Source organism: Lepidochelys olivacea (assembly GCF_965140295.1).
Source record: "Lepidochelys olivacea isolate rLepOli2 genome assembly, chromosome: 1".
NCBI classification, from domain to species: Eukaryota; Metazoa; Chordata; order Testudines; family Cheloniidae; genus Lepidochelys; species Lepidochelys olivacea.
The window spans coordinates 254,311,342-254,337,896 of record NC_140411.1 but is presented as its reverse complement, the minus strand read 5'-3'; the positions used below and the strand labels follow the sequence as shown (position 1 = coordinate 254,337,896).

The window sequence follows — 26,555 nt, the reverse complement described above, 5'->3', positions numbered from 1 at the left end:
TTATATTTTTCCTTTAATGCTTTGTGAAGAAATAAATCTGAAAGAAATAATGACAGGCAAAAATTAGCATTCCATTGAAAAATATTGCAATGAAGTACATTATTCCTATGTAAATAAATTTCCTTGAACAATAATATATTTTTAAAAGGTGAAAATTAAATGTCAATAGTTGGTTCACTGTATAAAAGTGACATCTATAAGAATCTGATGATCTTATGCCCCGCTATCCTACTCACAGCAAAAATATCCTTAAAATCTGCAGCTGTACTAAAAGATGCAAATGTCAAATATATTACTCTGAAGTAAATTAATAATTATTTTTCAGTAACCTACCATAGGAACTATTAAGTGAACAAGTAGCAATGATTTTCTTATATAAAAACTATCAAAAATTGTTGGAGAAAATATGCTGCAGATTGTCAAATTAGCTCTTGTGCAGAAATATCCACCATAAGTTCATTAATTCATTTTTCACTGGAGGACAGCAAAAGGTTCCATAATGCAACCATCACAATCCAATTGATTCCATACTGTACCATTAAACTTTACCCGTAGTTGTACCTTGCAACAATTAAGATTTTTGGTGCTTTGAACTTTCTTGCTGGCTGGACATATAAAAATCTTCAGCAGAAAGACAGCTGTCCCTTAAGTTTAGATGAGTGATCTATGCAAAGGACTGATTCAAAGAAAAAAATAGTTTTAGATGGACTAATATAATGATACGATGAGACATTAGCACTTTTTAAACAGAATCTGTTAAACATTAACTATGTCTTTGTTAGAAATGCAGTAGGGGCTTCAGCGCCCAGATACTGCAAACCAAAGTGTTTGTGAGCAGTCCTGTAGAGTTCAATGGGACGCTTCACATGTGTAAAGTTGCACATGTGTAAGTCTTCCCAACATGAGGCACTGATTCAGCAAGCAAGGGCTTGATCCTGCACCATTCAAGTCAATGGCAGTTCTTCCATTGGGTTGAATGGGAAAAGGATCCAACTTCAAGAAATATACTTTTAAGTATCTGAGTAGTCCCGATGAAGCCAAAGGGACCATGCACATGCTTTAACTAACCATGTGCTTAAGTGCTTTACTGGATTGCAGCCAAAATGCTTAACACTGCTCAAAACTTTTCCATTTGAACTGTTTTTTTGGTGGAAAAACTGGATTTTTGATTAAACTAAAGTGTCTGCTTTCTATGGAAATTTCTATGGAAATTTTATTATTATTTTGAAAAACCCATCACTAAACTAAAATATTTTGTTTTTTTCAAATTAAACGTTTGAAACTTTGAATTCCCACTGAAACATCTAAATTTCCCATGGAAAATTTAAATGAAATTTTTTTTCCCTTTTCACCAAAATTTTCTGTGGGGAACTCTCCCCCCCCCCCTTTTTTTTTTTTTTTTTTACCATCTCTATTCAGTATCTTGGAGGATCAAGCCATAGATATCTTATATATTATTAAGACAGCTCCACGGAAATAGTCTAATACCTCACCTGTTTTCTATATTTGGTGCCAAACCATGCCCTGGCCCTTGCATTTGTACTAAATCTGAAAATAAGTACTGTAATCGCAAATGACCTGCTTCCATTAAAACCTTCTTCAAGTCTACTGGCCTGAGTCTACCAAGTGCTGAGCACCTTTACTCTCATTAAAGTAAATGGGAACTGAGGGCACACAGCTTCTCACCAGAGGCTCTCAGTAACACTACAAGATCAGAACTTATTTCAGCCAATACATTTATAATGGCGTTGTCAGTACTGTAAAGTAAGTCCAAAAACACGTGATAGCAACATAAGAAATGAGGTTATTTGAATTCTTTTCTTTTTAGTAATAAATTCTACACATATAAAATTTGTTAAATCATACTGTACCTCCTGATGATTGAATCTTGGTGTATTATTTTCCTCTAATCTTAAAAGGAAAGGCATATAGTTAAAATATAGTATATTATTAATTTTAAACACCATGGAATGTAATACAATGCAACAGGTTATTCGTTTTCTATATCAACTGAATTTATTATTATCTGCTTGTATAGTGGTCGCATCTAGACCTCCCCAATCAGGGATCAGAGCCCCATGTGTCACAACACAGACACTGTTTTATTAAGTATACAAATATAAGATACTTTATGTAAGTATCTATCTTATATTTTTATACTTAATAAAACAGTGTGTGTGTGTGTGTGTATGCATGCGTGTGTATGTATATAGTATGTCATATCATTCTCTTGTTATCAAGCAAGAATCTTTAAAGCTAATACATGTTCTCCCTGCCTCAAGTATAAAATTGTGATGGGTTCAGCATAAGATAGACAGAACAGAACTAAATCTGAAATCAAGCATTCACTGTCTTGCTATTGTTGGAATAAAGCACAATTTAAGTAAATACATTCAGAACTATAAAAAACACTAAAACTCTATAAATATATATCACAGCCTCTTAATCCTGTGAGGTGTTTACACTGAATACCACTAAAAACACTGAAAAATTATATTAAAGTTACTCATGAGAGACAAAATACTGCATATCATGGTCAGAAGCAGATTGTTGCTTTATGATTACTACAGTAGGTGGATGGAAATTTAAACAAATGGGAACAATGACCATAGCTACTGTAAATAATTCCTGTAAATGCAATTAAATTGCTCCCTATGCTGGTCAGTCTTACTGAAATAACATATATATTTTAAAAGATTAAAATGAATGGAGAAAGCAATCTACAAGTACCTTTAGGTTCAGTCTTTTTCTGACTGGGAGCCATGGTAGCAGCCTCTGATGGCAGACCAACGTATACACCACCATAGTTCCTTATTTGAAGAGAAATCATGGCTTAGTGTTAATGCTTTCCCATAGACTGCCTACATAAAACAGCCACATTAGAAAGGCCATAGATGGACAAACAGAGGATGCTTTGTAACTACTTTTATAAAAGAATCCCTTGTTTCCAATGTATATTAAGAAGGCTGCAATTTTAAATGTAATGTTTTTATTAAAACTAAGCCCTTGTTTGACAAAAATAAATTTAGGCTGGCCATTGATTTTAAAAAGGAACCTATGCTAGGAAGGGAGCACAGAGCTAATGGGTCCTCAACCAAGTTCGTCATACTTTCCATCAAAACCCAACCTTTTCATGGCAACAAATACCCTCTGACAGACTCTTCTTTCTTACCCGCAAAGTTAGCCAGTGTTTGCCTGATGGGAGATTTAATCTGCTAGTAATGTATGCTATGGAGACAATTTACGCAACTCACTTGCATGATGCACACAAAAAAGGGGGCCATGTGCCCCCCCCCCACCATTTAGTAAAAAAGGGCCTGGATCCCCCTCCACACAGCCATGCATGGGGAGGCCTGTCTACATGCAGAAGGCTTATGGGTGCCAAATGCCTCCACAGTCCATCCCCCTCCTCCTGTGAGCCCAATGGAGGGTGTTTCAGGGGTCTGAGATCTGACTGGGAGGATGGGGAAAACACGAGGTGGGCAAGGGGAGGAATGGGTGAGGTGGAACATATATCTTTCTTCTCCCTTCCAGCCCAGGAGAGATTCCTCAGAAATTATAATACAGCCTATAATTATTATGTTATGTATTATCTTTCTGCAGAGCACCCACACCCCAAGCCCAGGGTCCCTAGGGACCTGACTCTAATAAAGCCAGGAGCCACAGTTGGTGTGAAGGCAGAGGTCTTCTGCAGCAATAGTCTTTTTTCCACTGGCAGATCCCTTGAGATCTGCAAGGTTTGGGGGCTGGGCTCAGTGGCCTATTTCGTGAGTAGGCAAAACCCCATCCACAACAAAATGCAAGGGAGGAACTCTACAGAGGGATCCTCGTGGAGATTTCTTCCCCCATATCCCCTCCCTTTGTTTTTTTCTAGGTGTGATTAAGTGGGACTGTTCTTAATGTTTTCTCTGAATACTGTGTGGGTGCCTCAGTTTCCCCTATGCATTTCTTAAGTATCTAGGTGGTGGGATAAGGGTGTGTGATTGTTGCAAAGCCCTGGAGGGCCAGTGTGATGCTGTCTGCATAGAGAATGGCTGACACCCTGTCTCCTGGCAACTGATGGCCTGGGCCCCTCACCTGCTGTGTTGGAGAACAAAGAGATCAGGTGGCCTCCTTGCCTAGGAAAGAGACGAAGGCCAGAGGAGGGGCTGGAGGGAGTTTCAGTTTGGAGCTGGCTGGGGAAACAGAGGGAGGCCCAGCACCAAGGTCTGGGCTCCCTAACCCCTAAGATGGACCTGACTGAGGGGTCCTGTTTTCTGTACCTACAAGCTCAGTTTTGGTCTGTGTTCCTGTTGTCTAATAACCCTTCTGTTTTACTGGCTGGCTGAGAGTCATGGTGAATCACAGCAAGTGGGGGGTGCAGGGCCCTGACTCCCCCACACTCCGTGACAACTGGTGATCCTCATTTGATAGCAGAATTCTGTATTAGCTATTCGAATTAAAGCCATTCCCAGTACAAATCCTACCTCCTTTTGTCATCTTCTGACACCGATTCTTCTGTTCTATAATTTAAAAAAACATATAAAACTCATTAGCAATCAGTTTATTACAATTGCTCCATTCATCTACTGTTTAGTTTCAGTGGGAGGCAGAGGAAGAGAATGATCAATCAGAGTGTAATCTAGAGTTACTGTTCAGTATTTGGTGCCTACCTCACCTACCTATATAAGAGAAAGAAACATTTATTACTTAACAACGTATAATGTGTATAAGAGAACAAGACTTGACAACAGAGTGAACTAGTCTTTCATAAATGTCCAGTCAGAAGATCTTATAGAACCTTTCTGTAAAACAAATGTTAAATTTCTTTGATGCAAAAGAAAAGCTGAATAATCTGATTTGGACTCAGTTATTTAAACCTTATAGCCCAACTTGATTATCATGCACATTGTGTAAAGAGTTGTCACTTTGGATGGGCTATCACCAGCAGGAGAGTGAATTTGTGTGGGGGGGTGGAGGGTGAGAAAACCTGGATTTGTGCTGGAAATGGCCCAACCTGATGATCACTTTAGATAAGCTATTACCAGCAGGACAGTGGGGTGGGAGGAGGTATTGTTTCATATTCTCTGTGTATATATAAAGTCTGCTGCAGTTTCCACGGTATGCATCCGATGAAGTGAGCTGTAGCTCACGAAAGCTCATGCTCAAATAAATTGGTTAGTCTCTAAGGTGCCACAAGTACTCCTTTTCTTTTTGCGAATACAGACTAACACGGCTGTTACTCTGAAACCTATAAATAGACTATGACTTTTATTAGACACTTAGGGCAAGATTATGGCTTGTCTTATGCATCCATAGGGAGTGGGTGGATTTTTGACTCTGCTCATCAGTGTGCTAGCTAGCACAGCTGGTCTGATGTGGAGGGCAGAGTAATCAGTATCAGGTATAGGGTTGGCACAGATTACTTCACCCTTCAACCAGTGTGGAAAACAGAGACTAAACTGTTACTCTCGGAGTTACCATTTAGACCCTGGTCTGCTGCTAGAGCAATAGAACTGTGTGTTGCCCCCTTACTCAGCCCCAGTGATAAATCCACAATCTAGCCCTTAGAAGGCATTTCTGAACTATAGTATTAAAAAGTGGCTTAAAACATTTATCATTACTAATCATTTATTTAAAAATATAAATGTGTTGTCTGTTCAGTCGGCAAAGCACTATCCTGCAATTGTTGCATTAAGCCCATGGGAGTTTCATAGATGGCAGGAAGCGGGATATGGCCTTAAATAGAAACAAAATTTGTTTGGATAGTAAAAATGTTTGGATAGCAATAATTTCCTACCATTTTAATCTTCTTTCCACTCAGCTATCTATTGCCTTGAAGATATACTGTATAATAAGAAGATAAGCTCTCTTCTTCCCCACCAACGGAGCACCAGCAAAGAAGGCAGCAAAATTCAGAACTTCAATCAACTTAGCATATAATTAGCATGGCGTTATGGAATCTCTGATATTACTCTGGCCCAGTTCATCCCCTCCCACAGAAAATCCAGCAGGAGAGGCCGAAGGGGAGGCAGCCTCTGGGAGAATTCTCTCACAAGGATTTCCTGTCTTTTCACACTGTCCTATGGGGGCGGGGGGGGGAGAGGGACCGCCCCCCACAGAATAAGTCATGGGATACCTCGACCTGGATAGCCAGGGCTGTCTGCATGAAGAACCAGTGCCTCTATACCAGCTATGGTCCCCAACACCTTGGCAAACTAAAACTGCAGTCAAATGGAACCGCACAACCAAAAATTACCCCCAGCCATGGCTGCCCCCAGGAGACTTGTCTAGTGGGTTCCTGGGGATGTATCATCTTTTCTAGTTATCTTCCAAAGGTGGTGGGAACTGTGTACCTCCTTACAACCCTGCCTCAGCCTGCCTATTCCTCTCCCAGCCCACCAAATCTCCCCTAGCTCCCTCAGACAAACCCCAGACTGTTCAGAAGGGACTCTACAAGGTCTGGAGGATAGGAGACAGTGCCACGGAGATGACTAAGGTACCCCCCACAAGTAAGCACAAAAGGAGGAGATGTGCGCAGGTATGGATCCTTTGCCCATATGTCTGCTAGATATCAATTTGTATCTTTTTCTGATAGTCAGCTGGCTGAAGTGAAAGACTCCAGAATCATTCTAAAAGGGGACACTGGCAGTTTTGTGGCCCAACAGCTATTAACTTGCCTGATAGCTTTTCTTGCCCTTAGAAAGGCTTTACACTTTGCTTTTCCCCTGCCACTTAGCCACAGGCCCCAACCAGAAAATAGAGAGCCTAGACAATCCTCCCCAGTTTGCTGATGAATGCCCTTTGCCAGCTGCTTTAGGCGTTGTAAATCAGCTTTTACTGATGGCCCTGCATCTGTTATATTAAAGCAACACATGCCTGCAAACTTCTGGCATAGGTGACCATGGCGTAGAAGCAAATAGTTCACAGCCAGCCTGTTCTGTAGCATACCCTGACGTACTTCCCCTAACTCATGTGAGAGTTGGGTCAGGACGGTTGAGATTAAGTTAATGGCCTTTGCCACCGTGCAGACAAGGGACCGGTTCCTCACCGTCGCCCACAGCTGCTTCTCCACTATATGAGTGCGTTGCACCATCGTGCCCTCTGGGGTTGATCAAACTGCGTCTCCTCCGAGGCCCCCGATGAACTCACCGGTGCGCGCTGGGCATCGGTTGTTGCTGCAATCCTCGACCTCCAGAAGGGATCCGGGCAAGGCTAAATTGCAGCCTCGTTGCCCCACATTGGGACGCCAAAAGCTGTTGTCGGCACCCAGTTTGTCGAGAGGCAAAACAACAGCAAGGGGGGTTCGTTACCCGGAGTGCTTCACTCAATAATCACAATGGGGTGGAGAAGCAGAAAAGTTTATTTGCAGCTGCAAACAAGGTACAGGGAGAATAGAATCTCAAATCCTGCACACCAGAGCAGGTCATTACACACACTTTTATATTCCTTAATGCTACTGCACTACACATTAGCCAATTAAAACTTTACACAAATACTCTGCCTTCCTTATATGGGTTACAACAATGTTTATTTCCTGCAACCTCTGACAAGCATTCCTAGCAACTTAAACAACCAGCACATTCTGTCTGGCCTTGTAACTGTCTCTTCTATTATTTTTAGCTTGGCGTCAGCAAACCTTACACTATAAGGCATTATCTGCGGCTGCAACATTGTTTTAAGAGCAAAAGAGCTTACTCAAACCAGCCAGGGCTGAATTCTATTAAGGGGGGTTGAGAAGAAGCCCTTAGGCCTTCAGCAGGGAGACTTCCTCGACCCTTATGGCCTTCCATCCCCTCAGCTTAACTAGTGGCCATACCCTGGGGTCTCCAACATAGGGATATATGGATCTTTTTAACACTGGAGGTTTGGTAATAATTTGTGCATGCAAAAGAAATCAGCCAGAGGGAAGATCAAAGTTGAGAGTCTTAAGGACCCAACTAAACGTGACCTTTCTCAGCAGTGCCTCACCGAGAAACTGATGAATATCAAAACTGAGATGGAGAGCTTCGAAGATCACTGGAAAGCGCTCAAATCGGCTGTTTATGATGCATTTGAGAGAACACTGGGTTTCTCAACCAGGAAGCACCAAGACTGCTTTGACAAGAACGATCAGGAAATCCAAGACTTGATGGACCATAAGCCAAGACCTTCTGTGCTTGGCAGAATGACATCAATTCCAAGCAGAAGTAATACATCTGCCATCAACTCAAAGCTGAGGTTCCAAGGCAAATCCGCAAAATGAAGAACAAGTGGTGGGAGATGATAGAGGGGGAAGCAGCCACTCACTGTTGCATTCTCCTCCGGGGTCCCTTTTGTTAGCACTGTGGGACTTAATACGGCTCCAATTTATTGCACTACATATAGTTATATACTTCTTGCCTTTACAGTTTAAAGACCAACATAATTTTGCATGCCGAAATTTGTGGGTGCAAATATGAGACACACAAGGCCTGATTCTCATTCTGTGCTCAGATATAATGGACAGTAGGGGCTGCTGGGAGCTGGTTACAGCTCTCTGATCCTCAATCACTTGGCCTCAGTGGAAGTTACAGCAGAAAGCTGCCTCCTCTGACTTCTGCCATTGGCATAATTGCCAGATCTTACACCAGAAAGGGATCAGACATAATAGAACTTGGCTCTACTGCATCTCTTCCTGTCCTGCCCCACCATCCACGCCAGATGTGCCCCCGCCTCCTGCTTACACTGGCGATGAGGTGGGCAGCTGGTGTAAAAAGCAGGTAGGGTGCCTTTACCAGTTTTACACAAGGGGAGATTTCCCCCTAAACAGGGGGAATTTCCTAGGGGAAATCTCGAGCTGGTTTAAGTTCATTTCATGCCATGTAATTAGCAAAAGAGGAACCTAGTAGACTGCATCCAGCCCTAGTGTTCAGTGCTGGTCTGCTTTTGTGCCACTACATCTTTCCTCAGAAACTAGCATCTACTGCAAGGAAAATAGGATTATATTTTCAAATTGGTATCTTAGATGGAGAGGCGTTCCATAGCTGTTAGAGGGATTTAACATCAATGCCATGTAACAGCATTCTCCTTTCAGCTAGAAGAAATTCCTCTTCCAGTGAAACTCTTCTTTCCTGGAAACACTCTTGTCATACTGTTATGTTTGGAAAGTACAGTTAAGACTCCTGATATTGGTTCTTTAGTCATCATTTTCCATATTCCATGTCCATTTTCTGACACACACAAGCTGCCATTTTTCAAATAGTATTTGAGTTTAAAATTTCTTGGATTCGCAATACTGCTGTCCATCCATTTTTTCCTTTTCTTAACATTTCTGATTTTATTCATTTGTATCCAGGCGTCAGACTCTCTAAAATTCTCTATTAACGTTCCTTTCATTCAGTCCTCCTCCTGCTCAACCGAGACAATTCATTGCACTGCACTCAAGCTGACAGTTTCAACTCTTTAATTTCTAAATGTTTCTTGGGAGGATGAGACTACTCTTTTGCAACCTTTGTATTTTTGTCCTACATTTTGAAACAGCTTTTAGACCTTGGGTATGTCTACACAGCATTTCCGAGCCCAAGACAGCGAGTCTCTCAGCCCAGGTTGACAGACTTGGGCCCACAGGGCTCGGGCCAGCACTACAAAAATAGTTGCAGAGACAGCACTTTGAAGTTGTGGCTCCAAGTTGAGCCGCAACTTTTAAGCGCCGTCTACACACAGCTATATTCAGAGCACTGGTGTGAACCTTGTTAACTCGCGTCTATTGACCTAGGCTGGGAGGTTCGCTACCATGGGCTCCAAAATGCTGTGTCCTGAATTGTTACTACTGCTTATCTTCATCTGAATTAATCCACATTTCTGTGCATAACCGTCATCACTTTATTTTCCAGTACATAATTTTCCACTATCACTCCTTCATTTAAACTCATTTAGCATTTAATTACTCTCCACATTTTTAGTTTTTCCACACCAATCTTTTAGTTTGTTTTGTGTTATATCTCCCAAACTTCTAGCCACAATTTCTCTCATTATAACCTGGGTCTGGGGCTTTGGTGGGTTTTTTTTGTTTTTGTTATGGGAAATAAAGATCCCATGGCATTTTTCACAGGAGAAGGTGTTTGCTTCTGTGTTCTGGGCCAAAAATTTTCCTTCTCTATTGTGCAATGACCTATGCATTAGTTATTTGCTACTCTCTAATCCAGAGGTGGCTGCTTCACAGTGGTGGTGTCTGTTTAAACTTCTCATTTTCAACTGACTTCAAAATAACTGACTTCTTCTTTTATAACTTAGGCCATTTCCAGTTTAAGGGCTAGGTCATGCTCCCTTTGAAGTCAATAATAAATATCCCATTGTTTTCAAGGATGCTGGATCAGCTCGCAAATGAGCATCTAAAATTACTTTAAGAGATAAAAATGAAAAGTTCCAAAACACAATTTTAAAATGACAGATATTAATACCTAGCTCTTATATAGTGCTTTTCACCAACAGATCTCATAGTGCTTTACAAAGGAGGTTAGTATCATTATCCCCATTTTACATATAGGGAAACTGAGGAACAGGGAAGGATGTGACTTTCCCAAGGTCACCCACTGAAATAATAGCAAAGTTGGGCACAGAACCCATGTCTCCTAAGTCCCACTCCAGTGCCACACCTGCTAGGATACACTGCTTCAGAGTATCTTATGACCCTGATCTAGCAAAGTACTTAAGCATTTGCTTAAGTTTAGCATGTGAGTAGTGCCATTGAATTCAACAAATCAGTCCCACTGGAATTCAATAAGACTACTCAAGCTTGAAGTTAAGAATGTGCTTGAGTGCTTTGCTGGATCAAGACCAATATGATCAAAATAACTATTCTTGTGCCAATAAATTTTAAAAACTTTTATAAATTCTTAGCTAATGAAAGTGAGAAGGTGTCAAAGATTAAGGGTTTTTTTAAATCCATGATTTTAGTTATATTTATCCACTTTGCTCATTTTCACAAAACAAATTTTTTTTTCTAGTATCTTATTTCCCTTTTGAAAATTTGCTGTTAAAGGAAATATTAGAATGACTGATGTAGGACTTTTCTGATTGCCATTACGATAGCCCATTACTGTGGATTTGTTTCTATTATCTGGCTAGAAGGCTCAATCCAGCAAATATTACCCATCCAAGTAGTTCCATTGGCTTCACTATGACTATCTGAATAAATAACGGTTGCAAGAATGGCCCACAGTTTGCTTCAGAATTTAGACTTTCTCTGCTCATCTGATATTTTAATAAGACCTGGTTCTTCCTCTAAGAAAATTCTAAAACTCCTTTCCACGTGGGTTATTTGTCAACATCCAGAATTGTTTCTTTGTACAACTTAAAGCCATTAACAATAACTTTAATCATTGACAAGACAGACTGTAAGTAGCATTAATCCAAGTTATTTTTTTAAAAGTGACAGATGATACATACAAATGAATAGCATTTTCCTCATGTAAGTCATAAGGCACCTGAACTGCAAACACATTCACATTAAGAAAAGGAGGACTAGTGGCACCTTAGAGACTAACCAATTTATTTGAGCATAAGCTTTCGTGAGCTACAGCTCAATGCATCCGATGAAGTGAGCTGTAGCTCACGAAAGCTTATGCTCAAATAAATTGGTTAGTCTCTAAGGTGCCACTAGTCCTCCTTTTCTTTTTGCGCATACAGACTAACATGGCTGCAACTCTGAAACCCGTCACATGCACAGGTATCTTTATGCACTTGAGTAGTCCCACTGAACTCATAATGTTTGCATTTCTGGGGTCCAAAACTAAAGGAAGAGCAAGGCCAACAATTTATTTCTCAAAAAACAGACAAACTCAAATGGACAAACTCTTGAATGAAAAAAACTCATAGGTTCTTATCAAATCCAAATCAGAATATATCCAAATTTAATTAAACTGGCTTAATTAATGTTTGTACAATGCTTTAAAATACATTAAAAGGGCTAAGTGGTAAATGTTATATAATACACCATTTCTGATTTGTAAAGAGACTTATTACTTAACAAAAAATATTCTGCCATTTATGGAAAGTGATTTTTAGGCCTGGTTCTCATTTACACTTAGGACCTTTATACTGCTTTGGCAGTGTAAAAACGGTCTTCAAATGGGTGCAAATTTAATGTATGCACACTTTCAGGCACCTTTATACTGCCAAAGTTGTGTAAAGAGGCCTTAGTGTAAATAAAGACTAGCATCTTTATATATATAAAAATTATTAAAGGCATGGGTCCAGTAGGCTATGTCAAGGGATATTCCCCCATAAACTTGCCCTAAGTAGTCCATTCATTTTCCAATCAGTGACAATGAAAATTTAGAAAATAAGTTACATGTTCAAGTAGATCTTGAAATTACCTATGACATCAGTATTCATCTGTTACATTGTCCATCTTTGGTTCTTGGCTCTGAACTGTGGTAGCAGACACAGAGCTATTGTTATGCATTTATCTACTGTTATTTAGATGTGACGGCAGCACTCATTTCTATACTGGGATTCTTCTACCTACTCAAAGTAGTTTGTCTAAAAAAAACTGAATTAAATTCAAGAATTTTTTTTTACTTAGTAACTTCAATTTTTGTTCAGGTTACTTGGACTCACGGCAAAGCTCAAACTCTAGTAATAAAAGGTTTGTCCCCTGCACCAGAGGGAAGCAAGAGCTAGAGTTTGGGAGGCCTTCTTTTATACCTTCTCTCATTGAAGGAGACATGGTTGAGAGAGGCCACTCCTGCAAATTTTTGCTTGAATGGGTGAATACTTGGCTGTGAGAGGCTACCTCCTGCTTTCCTTTTTCACTGAGGCAGGAGTGAGAGCAAAGGAGGTTCAGGCCTTCTCCACTTCATTGGGAATGTGAAAAAAAAAAAAAGCAGTACTGGGTGAGAATGTCCTCAGTGCTTATCACCAAGATTGATGGAGAAGAGAGAAGCTGTCAATTACGATCTTCAACGTGGAGAGGAATTAGGCCGTGAAAAGCAATCCCTTTTTTTCCCTTCAGCGGCAGAGGAGACCTCATCTAGAGCTCAGAATGGGGATGCTGGATGTTTTTGCAGGGCAGTCTGTATGAGGTGCCTGCCAAGTGTCTCTCAAAGAAAGTGAAGTACAGGAGTTGTTCCCTAAATGTCTTACATGGAGTGGGAGAGATGTATATGGGTACTGTATTTCTCACAAAGGGAGAAACGTGCTTTGGGGTGTACCGGTACATGGTAGGGATGAGTAAACACAAGGGGCATGGGCGTGCATGGGAGACAGATGTCTCACAAGTCAGAAAGAAAGGGAGAGTTTTTATTATATAAGTAGAAAGGGGAATTGTCTCTACAGGGGTAAGTGAGCCACCAGCAGTTCCTTCACTCTGATTCTGCTGTCTCTATATGGGTGATGGAAGCAGGCTATCAATAGATGACATCTAGATCAGGGTATGGTGGGTCTAACATATTGGGTAGCAACTGAACCATGTATAACAAAATGAACTATTGTGCTAATGTGCTTATAAATAACCCTCGAGTTACGGTGCTGAAGGTGTACAGACCATTGTACGTACTTACACATCTTTAGCTGTCCCTGCAGTACCTAGAATGAAAAAGAAAATGTGTTTTACTGTCTGATGGTGTGATCATGCTCAAGCTAACCAAAATGACCCTAAAAATCTCTCTACCCTTCTCCCCTCTTGCTCCCACAAACATTCCCCTCACATACAAACCCCAAAAGTGGATGGACACAGTAAAGGAAACTTGTTGTTATCATGATTAGCTACTTTCTCCTTTAACTCTGTCACACTTATACCTCTCTTTCTGGGCCAGATCCTCAGCGGATGTAAATGGATCAAATCCATGATCCTCAGCGGACGTAAATGGATCAAACTACATGCAAAGTTCCAGTGGAGCTGTGTCCATTTACACCAGGTGAGAAGGATATCTGTATTTTTTTTTTTTACTTTCTGCATAAGCTAAATTGCAATATTCTTCATTTTGGCGCTTTTCCAGTTGTAAGTTGCCACAACTAACTAAGCAATTGTCCTTAAATGTCCATTTATTTTGTGAACATGCTATTTGATTCTGTTACAGACTTGGCACTGTGTATAAAATACTGTGTCATAAAATAAACAAAATTTTATAAAACAACCAGACTGAAATAACTTTAGCATTGGGATACAATCCACCCAAAAACCCCCAGATAGCTACAAAATCAGGTTCTTCCTAATTCAGCTTGTAATTTAAAAAATAAGGGCGGCAAGGGACAAAAATTACAACCTTGCTCTATGGTTCTAAGAGTTGAATTTTCATGACTCCACCACCACATGCTGGGAGAGTGGGAATCACTTAAGGATGACATACTTCTTGGTCCTCCCAAGGTACTAAAAACTGTGTTGTTGTTGCAGGTATGTCATTCAGTTGCACAGTCAGTAAAACATCCCTTCCATGAACTACAAGCACCAGCAAAGGCATTAGAAACCCATTTCACTCCTCCATCTCCTCTCAGGAAAAACTCAAGGGAGCTCAGTCTGAAGAAGCTACAGGTTTAGTCGGAGCCTGAAAGGTTTTGCAGCATTTTTCCCCTAATGCTCTTTGTTGCTTAGAAAACATTTTTTTTCTGGTGTGAAATTGCTGCAAAAACAAATACAGCTCTTCCCTCATTATTGTGGATGGAAGTTGAAGCTAGACAAATTCAGACAGCAAATAAGGCACAAATTGTTAACAATGATAGTAACAAACCATTGAAAGAATTTACCAAGGGTTGTGGTGGATTCTCCGTAACGGACCATTTTAAATACAAGATTAGATATTTTTCTAAAAGTTATGCTCTAGGAATTATTTTGGGGAAGTTCTATGGCCTGTGATATACAGGAGGTCAGACTAGGTGATCACAATGGTCCCTTCTGGCCTTGGAATCTGTGACCTATGAACTGTATGGAAGAATGTGTAGTTTCTGCCCTTGCTTTAAAACTACAATTGAGCAGGCAGGGTTCTGAAGCTTCCCAGAACCAGGCTCCTATATGAACACATGAATATTATACATGTAAGGAAATCCTCTTTCTCCAGCTAAGTCCTGTACTTTTGGATATTAGGAAAAACTTTTTCACTAGGAGGGTGGTGAAGCACTGGAATGCATTACCTAGGGAGGTGGTGGAATCTCCTTCTGTCATAAATATAAAGGGAAGGGTAAACCCCTTTAAAATCCCTCCTGGCCAGAGAAAAAAATCCTCTCACCTATAAAGGGTTAAGAAGCTAAAGGTAACCTCACTGGCACCTGACCAAAATGACCAATGAGGAGACAAGATACTTTCAAAAGCTGGGAGGAGGGAGAGAAACAAAGGGTCTGTGTGTCTGTCTATATGCTGGTTTCTGCCGGGGATAGACCAGGAATGGAGTCTTAGAACTTTTAGTAAGTAATCTAGCTAGGTATGTGTTAGATTATGATTTCTTTAAATGGCTGAGAAAAAATTGTGCTGAATAGAATAACTATTTCTGTCTGTGTATCTTTTTTGTAACTTAAGGTTTTGCCTAGAGGGGTTCTCTATGTTTTGAATCTAATTACCCTGTAAGGTATCTACCATCCTGATTTTACAGGGGGGATTTCTTTATTTCTATTTACTTCTATTTCCATTAGAAGTCTTCTTGTAAGAAAACTGAATGCTTTTTCATTGTTCTCAGATCCAAGGGTTTGGGTCTGTGGTCACCTATGCAAAGTGGTGAGGCTTTTTATACAACATTTCCCTGGAAAGGGGGGGTGTAAGTGTTGGGAGGATTGTTCATTGTTCTTAAGATCCAAGGGTCTGGGTCTGTAGTCACCTAGGCAAATTGGTGAGGCTTTTTACCAAACCTTGTCCAGGAAGTGGGGTGCAAGGTTTTGGGAAGTATTTTGGGGGGGAAAGACGTGTCCAAACAGCTCTTCCCCAGTAACCAGTATTTGTTTGGTGGTGGTAGTGGCCAATCCAAGGACAAAGGGTGGAATATTTTGTACCTTGGGGAAGTTTTGACCTAAGCTGGTAAAGAGAAGCTTAGGAGTTTTTTCATGCAGGTCCCCACATCTGTACCCTAGCGTTCAGAGTGGGGAAGGAACCTTGACACCTTCCTTTGAGGTTTTTAAGGTCAGGCTTGACAAAGCCCTGGCAGGGATGATTTAGTTGGGGATTAGTCCTGCTTTGAGCAGGAGGCTGAACTAGATGACCTCCTGAGGTCCCTTCCAACCCTGATATCCTATGATTCTATGTAATTTTGGTTCCACTGTCTATTGCTTAGCAATCCCTCATACTGATACCATCACCAACAAAGATTTAAATTACAGCGCTTGCAGAACAAACTTCCTTTATACTATATTGTTTCCAAGATCCCTTTGGGTCTCCTCACTGTACAAAAGGCCCAACTGTAATACATCACTGGAGAAAACCCTTGGTAAGGTTTTAGGGAACTCCTCGCTTGGGATCTGGATGAGGTCCTCATTTTAAAACTTCATTTAAACTGTTAGAGTTCGGAGGGTTCTCAGCTCTATATGCTGGCGATGACTCACAAATAACCATCATGTTTGAAAAGCCTGCTGTGACAGTTCTCGGGGTACTCAGGATTGTGAGTCACCTTGTTATCCCCTGCCTCCAGCAAGAGGAAGTCTCGCAGAACTGTGGCTGGGTGTTAGCTCCCTAACACTACCAGCCTTTCAGCCACTCCACCACTCTCCTCTGGGCTATGCCAGCCCTAGTTTCATCTTGCAGCTTAACAATACCGCAGTCCCTGAGTCCCTTTGAAGCATTCCCCTGCAATATCCAGCCCCTGACACTGGTTACTGACAGAAATAAGAACATAAGAACGGCCATACTGGGTCAGACCAATGGTCCATCTAGCCCAGTATCCTGTCTTCTGACAGTATCCAGTGCCACATGCTTCAGAGGGAATGAACAGAACAGGACAATTTCAAGTGCTTCATCCCTTATTATCCAGACCCACCTTCTTGCAGTTGGAAGTTTAGGGACACCCAGAGCATAGATTACATCCCTGACCATCTTGGCTAATAGCTGGCTTCATCCTCTATGAATTTATCTAATTCTTTTCTGAAGCCAGTTATTCTTTTGGCATTTACTATACACCCTGGCAATAAGTTCCACAGGTTGACTGTGTGTTATGTGAAGAAATTCTTCCTTATATTGGTTTTAAACCTGCTGCCTGTTAATTTCATCAGGTGACCCTGGTTCTTGTGTTATGCGAAGGTTTAAATAACACCTATTTACTTTCTCCACACCATTCATAATTTTACAGACCACTATCATCTATCTATCCCCCAACCTTTAATTGTGTTTTTTCTAAGTCCCAATCTTCTTAATATCTCCTTATATGGAAGATGTCACATGCCCCTAATCATTTTTGTTGCCCTTCTCTGTACCTTTTCCAATATATCTTTTTTTAGATGGAAAGTGTGTGTACCCCAGTTTACTAGTTTTACCTTAAACTACCACTTCTGTATAACACACAACACTTGTGAGCACTTATGAAACAAAAGAAGAGAGAGAGTGATGAAAACAAATGGTTACAATACAAAACAAAATAATAAAATGAGCACTAGGATCTACACTTATTAATAGTTACCTTTCCTATCTAATACAGTAGGTTTTCCCCCCAAAGTTCAGTCGGTAGCAGAGCTCGCTGGCTTTACAGGAACAAGGATCCAAACTTTCATGAAAATACTTCTGCTCCTCAAGATCTTTCCACTGTGAATGGATACAGAGTGCCTTGCCCCACTGTGTTATACTGCAACAGTCTTTTGTGTCTATTTATAGACTATTCTATTCTATAATATCCCGCCTGTTGTAATGTTGCGTTTTTACCTCCAAGTGGTTTCGGATTCTTTGCAGTTGTCTCTGATGGTTTTCCATTGAGAGTCTTGGGATGGAGCAAGGCTAGAAAACTGAGCCTTGCATTACATCAACAACTAACCAGGGATGGTGACAGCTCCCAGCTGCTTGAATGGGCCACCACCCATTCACCATTCATCACCGAGCCATATTATCCTCTGGTGACTAACTTTTACGCCAAGTCCATAAAGCATACTTTCACTATAGTTACATTATTATTTAAATATTTCCTGTAGTTACATCTCACAATGATTCTGAGTCTTGGTAAGTTATGAGCTTTCTGTAGGTACCTTACATATGATCTCTTATTGATAAATACCCTGCCAGACATGTGTTTTGGTGTAGTGAGTTTGTTAGGCCTGAGACAAGAATTGTTCGCAAAGAACAGAGCATCAGTTGCTAAGAGTCCTCTGAGTCACACCTATCTATGTGGCTATACCTAGGGAAAGCACCTCTTTAGTGACTTCTCCCCAGGGGTAAGATACATCCATTTCTCCTTCCAGTCCTGTATGATCACCCTCCAGCATCATGCAGTCTCTGTCTGTCTGGAACTTGGCAGCTCTTGCAGTACAGACAGGTTTCAGAGTAACAGCCGTGTTAGTCTGTCTTCACAAAAAGAAAAGGTGTACTTGTGGCACCTTAGAGACTAACCAATTTATTTGAGCATGAGTTTCGTGAGCTACAGCTCACTTCATCGGAAAGCCCGTTTCCAACTGTGCCCACATATCTATTCAGGGGACACCATCAAAGGGCCTAACAACATCAGCCACACTATCAGAGGCTCGTTCACCTGCACATCCACCAATGTGATATATGCCATCATGTGCCAGCAATGCCCCTCTGCCATGTACATTGGTCAAACTGGACAATCTCTACGAAAAAGAATAAATGGACACAGATCAGATGTCAAGAATTATAACATTCATAAACCAGTCGGAGAACACTTCAATCTCTCTGGTCACGCAATCACAGACATGAAGGTCGCTATCTTACAACAAAAAAACTTCAAATCCAGACTTCAGCGAGAAACTGCTGAATTGGAATTCATTTGCAAATTGGATACTAATAATTTAGGCTTAAATAGAGACTGGGAGTGGCTAAGTCATTATGCAAGGTAGCCTATTTCCCCTTGTTTTTTTCTAAACCCCCCCCCCCCTGACGTTCTGGTTAAACTTGGATTTATGGTGGAAATGGCCCATCTTGATTATCATGCACATTGTAAGGAGAGTGGTCAGTTTGGATGAGCTATTGCCAGCAGGAGAGTGAGTTTGGGGGGGGGGGAGAAAACCTGGATTTGTGTTGGAAATGGCCCACCTTGATTATCATGCACATTGTAGGGAGAGTGGTCGCTTTGGATAAGCTATTACCAGCAGGAGAGTGAGTTTGTGTGTGTGGTTTTTGGAGGGGGGTGGGGGCGGTGAGAATACCTGGATTTGTGCTGGAAATGGCCCATTTTAAAGAGAGTGGTCACTTTGGATGGGCTATTACCAGCAGGAGAGTGAGTTTGTGTGTGGGGTGCGGGGGGCGGAGGGTGAGAAAACCTGGATTTGTGCTGGAAATGGCCCAACTTGCTGATCACTTTAGATAGGCCATTACCAGCAGGAGCGTGGGGTGGGAGGAGGTATTGTTTCATGGTCTCTGTGTATATAATGTATTCTGCAGTTTCCACGGTATGCATCCGATGAAGTGAGCTGTAGCTCACGAAAGCTCATGCTCAAATAAATTGGTTAGTCTCTAAGGTGCCACAAGTACTCCTTTTCTTTTTGCAGTACAGAGTTATCCTACAGTATCGTTTCATTTAGGTTCACATTACCTACTTTTGGGGATCAAACAAAACATGAAGCTCAAGGGAAAACTGGAAAAAACTGTCAAGTGTCATCTGGTTTTGCATCCAAACCACAAATTGGCTCCCCTTCACCTAAAGACAGGGTGCAGGACACCTGGGGCATCACTATGAAGCCACTATTACAAGCACTACACTTCACTACCTAACAACTCTGTGGCTAGTGAAGTCATACAGTTTGGACCCCCTGACCATGTTCATGTTACTCCTCCAGTCTCTCCCAAAACCTCTTCACATGTACTTATGGATTGGGGCCAGCCACATACTTTAACTCCAAGAGAGCAGGAAGTATAAAATTCCCCTGCATGTATTCTCCTTCCTCTGTGCTTCCACCCATACACAGTAGGACCACAGCTGCATTTTACCCCTTCTATGGCTGCAGAAGGAGGAGGGGGAGCAGGATTTCACCTTTAGGAATAATGAGGCACATTCAGATGTTCTGTATGTGCACCCACATTTAAGGCTGCCATTGCCCCCACCATTACTCTCAACAGTGGCAGTGCAAAGATGGGACATTTTAAGAAAATTGCTAGCACAGACAATGCTGGAATGGTGGGACATTCCCTAACATGGGACAAACTTAACAAAGTAATGTTTAAGGACGCATTTCTTACAGGCAAAAAAGAAAAGCCAAGTTGGAGTTTCTAAAATCCATCATATAATAAAAAGGAAAATAGAGATTTGTTAGTAAAAACTCTCTATGGATAATAGGAAAGTTTAAAAATAAACATCCTCTATAACTAAGAGTATGGCTACACTACAGCTTAAATCGATATAAGTTATGTCGCTCAGGGCTGTGAATTAGCCAGCCCCCTGGGTGACAACTTATACCGACATAAGCACGAGTGTGCACAGTGCTATGTCTCTGAGAGAGCTTCTCCCACTGACACAGCTGCCACCACTTGTTGGCAGTGGATTAATTAAATCAACAGGAGAGCTCTCTCCCGTCGGCTTAGAACAGCTACACAGAGTGTACCATACTTCCTAGAGTACCATACCCTAAGATTTAAAACTGCAGGGCTATAAAAAAAGAGGGTGTATACTTCAGTTTACTTGGATCACAGAAATTGCCAAGTTGCAACAGACCAATAATCCATTTAGTCTTGAATCCCGCCTCCAATGCTTGATGCTCGGAAGAAGATTTAAACACCCCATAATATATTTTATTGTGAAATACTATACCTTGGGTGAAAAGAAAAGGGGTACTTGTGGCACCTTAGAGACTAACAAATTTATTTGAGCATAAGCTTTCGTGAGCTACAGCTCACTTCATTGCATGCATACCTTGGGAGGTAATTTTGTTCTTAATCCCACCTATCTATTCATTTACATCCTCCTGACTCATGAGGATTGATAGCTCTTCTAGTGCTATAATAGCTAGCATAAAATGAAGGTGCTATTATTCTATGCATTGGGCAGATGGTATAATTACATATATGCCTTACTCAGACAAAACTCACGTTGTCATCAGTGGCTATTTTACCTAAAGAAGGAAAGGGGTATCGGGCCCATACATGCCTAAGCCTTTTTGTGAAATTTACTGAAATATTAGCTTCTGTAACAGAGTATGACAGAGCATGTTTCAGGTTAATTATATGTCATGCAATGCTAGCTTTGCTGTTCCTGATTGCAGCACAGCCATAACTTTAGTCTTCAAAAATGCAGAGGTACTGTACAAAGCACAAAACTAATTTCTTTGTAAATACAGTGTAATATTTTTATTAGTAATGTGATGGGAATTATTTTTTCTTTATAACTCCAGCATGATGATAGAAAGCTATATCTCTGTCCATTCCTCAAATAAAACAACATTTTATTTTAATTAGATCTACTTTTAAAAGTATGTTTGCCTTTCAGGATTTGTACTCTTTTTATATGATTTTATGGAGAAAATTAAATACTAGGATTCTGATTCTCTTATCACTTATGCCATGTTTACACTAATGCAACTTCATTGACTTCACTGGAGTTATTCCATATGTACATTGGTGTTAGTGAGAGGAGAATCAGGCCTAGATCTGCTTTTCTTTTAGGCTTGTCTATACACACAAGTTCCACTAGTATAAGTTACGTTTATGTCTGTAAACCAATGTATCTAAACTCTCGTGATCAATCTGGGTCCATCCAGAATGGAGTTTTTAACCCATTACTTGATTGCCACTTAACATGAGCTAGCTAACATGTTTGTAAATGCTAGTCTGTTTGTGGTTTACCTGTTTGTATCCTGAAACAAAAGTTTGTGGTGTGTCCAAGCTAGCATTTACAAACAGATTATATAATTTAAGTTAACTGGCAAACAATTTACTTAAATTAAAAAAATTCTATACTAGACAAACCCTCTGTTACACTTGCACCAGTGTTTGCATCTAGTTAAATCAGAAGTGGGATGTGTCCATGCTGCCACTAGCCTGATTTAACTCACATCAGTGAAGTTGTGTCGGTTGTAAAATGGAGTGATTTCTAGCAACTGCAGCCTAGAGAACCAGTGATGGGAGAGAAAGTGTGAAGGAGGCATGGCAGCTCCCACTAATAGATGTAAAATGATACTGGTGCAATTTTTGAGTATAATTAAGGCCTCTGATGTATTCACATTCATTATACTCATTAATATAAACAGGAGTCACACAAGCATTAATGGGATAAAAAAGTTCTAAACAATTAACATATAGTCCAGGGTTTAGTGAGAGGACCAGCAACTACAGCACACAAGTTTAATTACATACAGTTTGGAGAGCATATGACCAACATAATTTACACTCACAAACTACATCTATACTGTAGTGTGGACTACAGGGGTGTGAATTGCAGAGCACACCAAAGTGTGGCAATCTAGCTGCCCCATGTGGATGCTGCTGGAGTGAACTAACAGGTACCTAGTTCATGTTAATGTAGTCCTCTTGCAAACAAAACTATGTTAACCAAACTAGATACCTTTCAGTTTTCACTATCAGCATCCACATGGGGCAGCTAGATTGCCACACTTTCGTGTGCTCTGCAATTCACACTCCTGTAGTCTGCACTGCAGCCTAGTGTAGATAAATCCTCAATCAGACATACCTCTGCAATTCAGGAGAAACTCCATTAAAGTCATTGAAGTTAGATCAATATAAAACTGGTGTAAATGACAAGAGAATCAGGCCCCACATTTCTAGCAGAATCTACCTCTACTTTACTGGGTAGTTTCAAATGATTGTGAATATCCTAATAACAAATAAACAAATAAGAGGGGGAAAGCACTTAAATATATTGCTTAATGTTTACCAAATGATTTGAACATGAAAAGTGTTATATAAATGCTCACTATTACTACCATTTTTATCATAGCCCTTTTTTTCACTCCAGCAGCACTGACAAATATCAAATCTATTTTCAAAATAACACAACAAGGTTTGGAGCCAGCTGGATGGATCAGTTAGTAACACACATTAACATGAGGACAACCTCCATGAAGGAACAACTTCTCAGACAAGCAGAATGTACAGGAAGGTGCATGAATTGATTACAGAAGTGGTTTCTTAGTCCTTGAAGGTCCAGGGAAGTGAAGAGGATACAAGTTACATCCCTAGTTACATGTCCACATGTAGCTTTTGACTCCTGCTGCCTATGGCTGCAGGATGTAAATGCTTTTGAGGTCTGAAGAAGTGCTCTGTGTAAGACTGAAAGCTTGTTTCTCACCAACAGAAGTTGTTCCAATAAAAGATATTACCTCACCCACCTTGTCTCTCTAATGCTTTATGGGGCTGATCTAAAGCTCGCTTATGCCAATGGAAAGACTGTCAGTGACTTCAATGGGCTTTTTCAAAAAGAAAAGGAGTACTTGTGGCACCTTAGAGACTAACCAATTTATTAGAGCATAAGCTTTCGTGAGCTACAGCTCACTTCATCAGATGCATATCGTGGAAACTGCAGCAGACTTTATATATACAGAGAGAATATGAACCAATACCTCCTCCCACCCCACTGTCCTGCTGGTAATAGCTTATCTAAAGTGATCATCAGGTGGGCCATTTCCAGCACAAATCCAGGTTTTCTCACCCTCCACCCCCCCACACAAATTCACTCTCCTGCTGGTGATAGCCCATCCAAAGTGACAACTCTTTATCACCAGCAGGAGAGTGAATTTGTGTGGAGGGTGAGAAAACCTGGATTTGTGCTAGAAATGGCCCACCTGATGATCACTTTAGATAAGCTATTACCAGCAGGACAGTGGGGTGGGAGGAGGTATTGGTTCATATTCTCTCTGTATATATAAAGTCTGCTGCAGTTTCCACGATATGCATCTGATGAAGTGAGCTGTAGCTCACGAAAGCTTATGCTCTAATAAATTGGTTAGTCTCTAAGGTGCCACAAGTACTCCTTTTCTTTTTGCGAATACAGACTAACACGGCTGTTACTCTGAAATGGGCTTTTTGGATCAGGTCCTTTATGAAAGGAAACTGGAACATTGTTAGGGATAAAGATGCCATTCAGAATGAGAAGAATGTAAAGTCAAAGATCCCCAGCCTGACCAATCCACATTCACAGATCCAAAACCAAAAGCTCTGTTGTCTTATAGGTTGGACAAGAAATGCTTGAAGTTCCAGCCACCAAACACAGAAAGCATTTATTACCAAAAATACAGAAATCATAGTTAAAGGGCAGCTGCAAACACTGCTCCTAACAAACATTTACTATTAGTCTCCTTATATTTTTATTACTCTTTAATATCTTACTACTTGATCAAAACTGGCTCAAGTAGGGTATTATTTATTAGCCTAGAAGAATCATTTCCCAGTAAGCTGGATCCTTTTGATGGGATCTTTATACAGCATATTTTGCACAGTATGTTCTGAATTGCTAACATGTGCCTGCTCTAGCTTCAGCATTTTAACAGCTATTTGGAATGGATTTGGGGAGCTTTTAAAACGCAGTAATTAAAAAAATATATATTTCCCCCTCCAAAAAGATGAAGCCTGCGCGCTGCATCCTGAAGCAGCGGGGGAGAGTCTCTTGTTCAGCGTGAGAGCAGCCCTGGCGAAGTGAAATGTAGTTTCCAGTTCTAGAAACGCCCTGTCGCTTCTTCTTTAAGGAAAGAAAAGCCTCTTCTCCTTGAGTCTGAACCTCGGAACAGCTTCTGGGTCCCTCCTCCCTCCTGCCCCTTCCAGACCCAACCCCTCCGTCCTCGAAACCTACCTGCTGCCCCCAACCCCGCCCCGCCTCCCCACTCCTCCTACCCCCCACCAACCCCTTCTCCTACCCACCCCCCTGTCCCGCGAGTTCCCTCCCGCTCCCCCTGCCCTTGCCCCCGCGCCCCTCTCACCTGGGCTGCCCGCGCCGCTGGCCGTGGAGTTCCCGCAGCCCATGGCCCGGCGGGCGCCACGCGGGGCCGGGGCAGGCGGCGGGAGCCCGGCCGGGGGATGGAGCCAGCGGGGCGGCGGCAGCAGCAGGCTGCCCAGGGATCGCGCTGCGGCGGGCTCGGGAAGGAGGATGCGGGGGTGGGGTTGGGGGGGGGGGACACACGAGGACTCACCTCCCTGCCCATCGCCTGGGTAACGGCGGAGACCAATCAGCGCTGCCGGCAGCTCGGCGGGCCCGGAGCGGAGCCGGACCCCGCAGGGGGCTAGAGGCAGCGGGCGATGCGCCCAGCCCCCGGCCGGCCCAGTTGTCTCCTCCCTGGCAGCCCAGCCACCACCGCCCCCCGCGGGGCACTGTGCCCTGCTCCCAGCTGCAGGGGGCGGGGTGTTTAATGTTCTGCTGGAGTCTTAGTCCTCCGCCCTGGCTGGACCACACAACAGTCCATGATCCAGCTGGGATCCAGTCCCCTCCACTCTCATCCTCACTGCTGCCCTCCGCCGTGCCCACCTCTAGGAGACTACAGACTTTACGGGCAGGGAAGGTGCTGGGTGACAGCCCTGCTCTTCCACCTGTCGTGACGGGATGAGGTGAGCCCACCAGGCAGAAGGCTGAAGTTTGTTCAGAGTTTGTGCAAATCTGACAGATGTGTTGCCTTGAAACCCTGCGGATTGCTCACACTTCGCAGTCTCCCAGGGCAGACCTGCCATCATGCACCCTTTGACCATTAAGCCACTATTTGAAGATCAGAGAGGGAGATCTAGCCATCTGCTAATAAAAGCCTTATGGAGAAACAAAACCACAGATTTCTTGGGTACCATGAGAAATCCTGATCCCTTTCCAATTAAAATGTGTCCACTGTAGCATAGGTGATATATGCCTGCCAATCAGCTATCCTCAAGGTAATATATCTGTGCGCAATGTTCTATTTAGACATTTATTCTATGGCCATTGCTATAGTATCTGAGTAATAATGAGCTTGTCTCCTCATCTGAGAGATGTCTTCAGATAGGATGATGTATCCTCACACCTCTGAACACTTTCCCCATTTTTCTAATGTACGCATTGAGAGCTTTTAACTTTGAGATACGATTAAATAAATGCATAGGTATACATAAATCCTGTTCAGTCTGACCCCCAACCATATGCAGAAAACAATGTAGCTTCACATATTCTACAAATATGTAGGTTTCAGAGTAACAGCCGTGTTAGTCTGTATTCGCAAAAAGAAAAGGAGGACTTGTGGCACCTTAGTCTCTAAGGTGCCACAAGTCCTCCTTTTCTTTTTACAAATATGTAGTGTGCCTCATGCAATTCCATGGTATGCCTCAGTCCATCCTCCATTCAGTGCAAGTGGACACTTGTAACCATAATAAAACACAAAATCCAGCTTAACTTTACAAGCTTTCTTCTGACAGCACTTCCGGTTTTATAGCAGTTTATACACAACTTAAAGTCCTCTTGAGTTGATTAAAAGGACAGATTTACTTTCCCTAACCAATCCCGCTAGCCAAGACAATAGAAAGCTGCAAGATGATTCTTGCAAAGTCTGCAAGTGATTTTTTTTATCCCAAAATTTGCATT

General features: G+C 41.7%; 1 protein-coding gene across 1 annotated transcript; it reads right to left on the bottom strand.

Moving 5' to 3' along the window:
• LOC311522382 (overexpressed in colon carcinoma 1 protein) lies at positions 1 to 26,020 on the bottom strand (the record flags this gene model as incomplete). Its single annotated transcript, XM_084631656.1, has 8 exons — positions 1 to 37; positions 562 to 676; positions 1,872 to 1,911; positions 2,731 to 2,810; positions 4,467 to 4,502; positions 13,503 to 13,527; positions 25,150 to 25,344; positions 26,002 to 26,020. 6 exons carry the CDS (start codon positions 26,018 to 26,020, stop codon positions 1,907 to 1,909), a joined length of 360 nt encoding a protein of 119 aa, XP_084487782.1. The 3' UTR covers positions 1 to 37; positions 562 to 676; positions 1,872 to 1,906.
• Between the last annotated feature and the right edge of the window lie 535 nt (positions 26,021 to 26,555).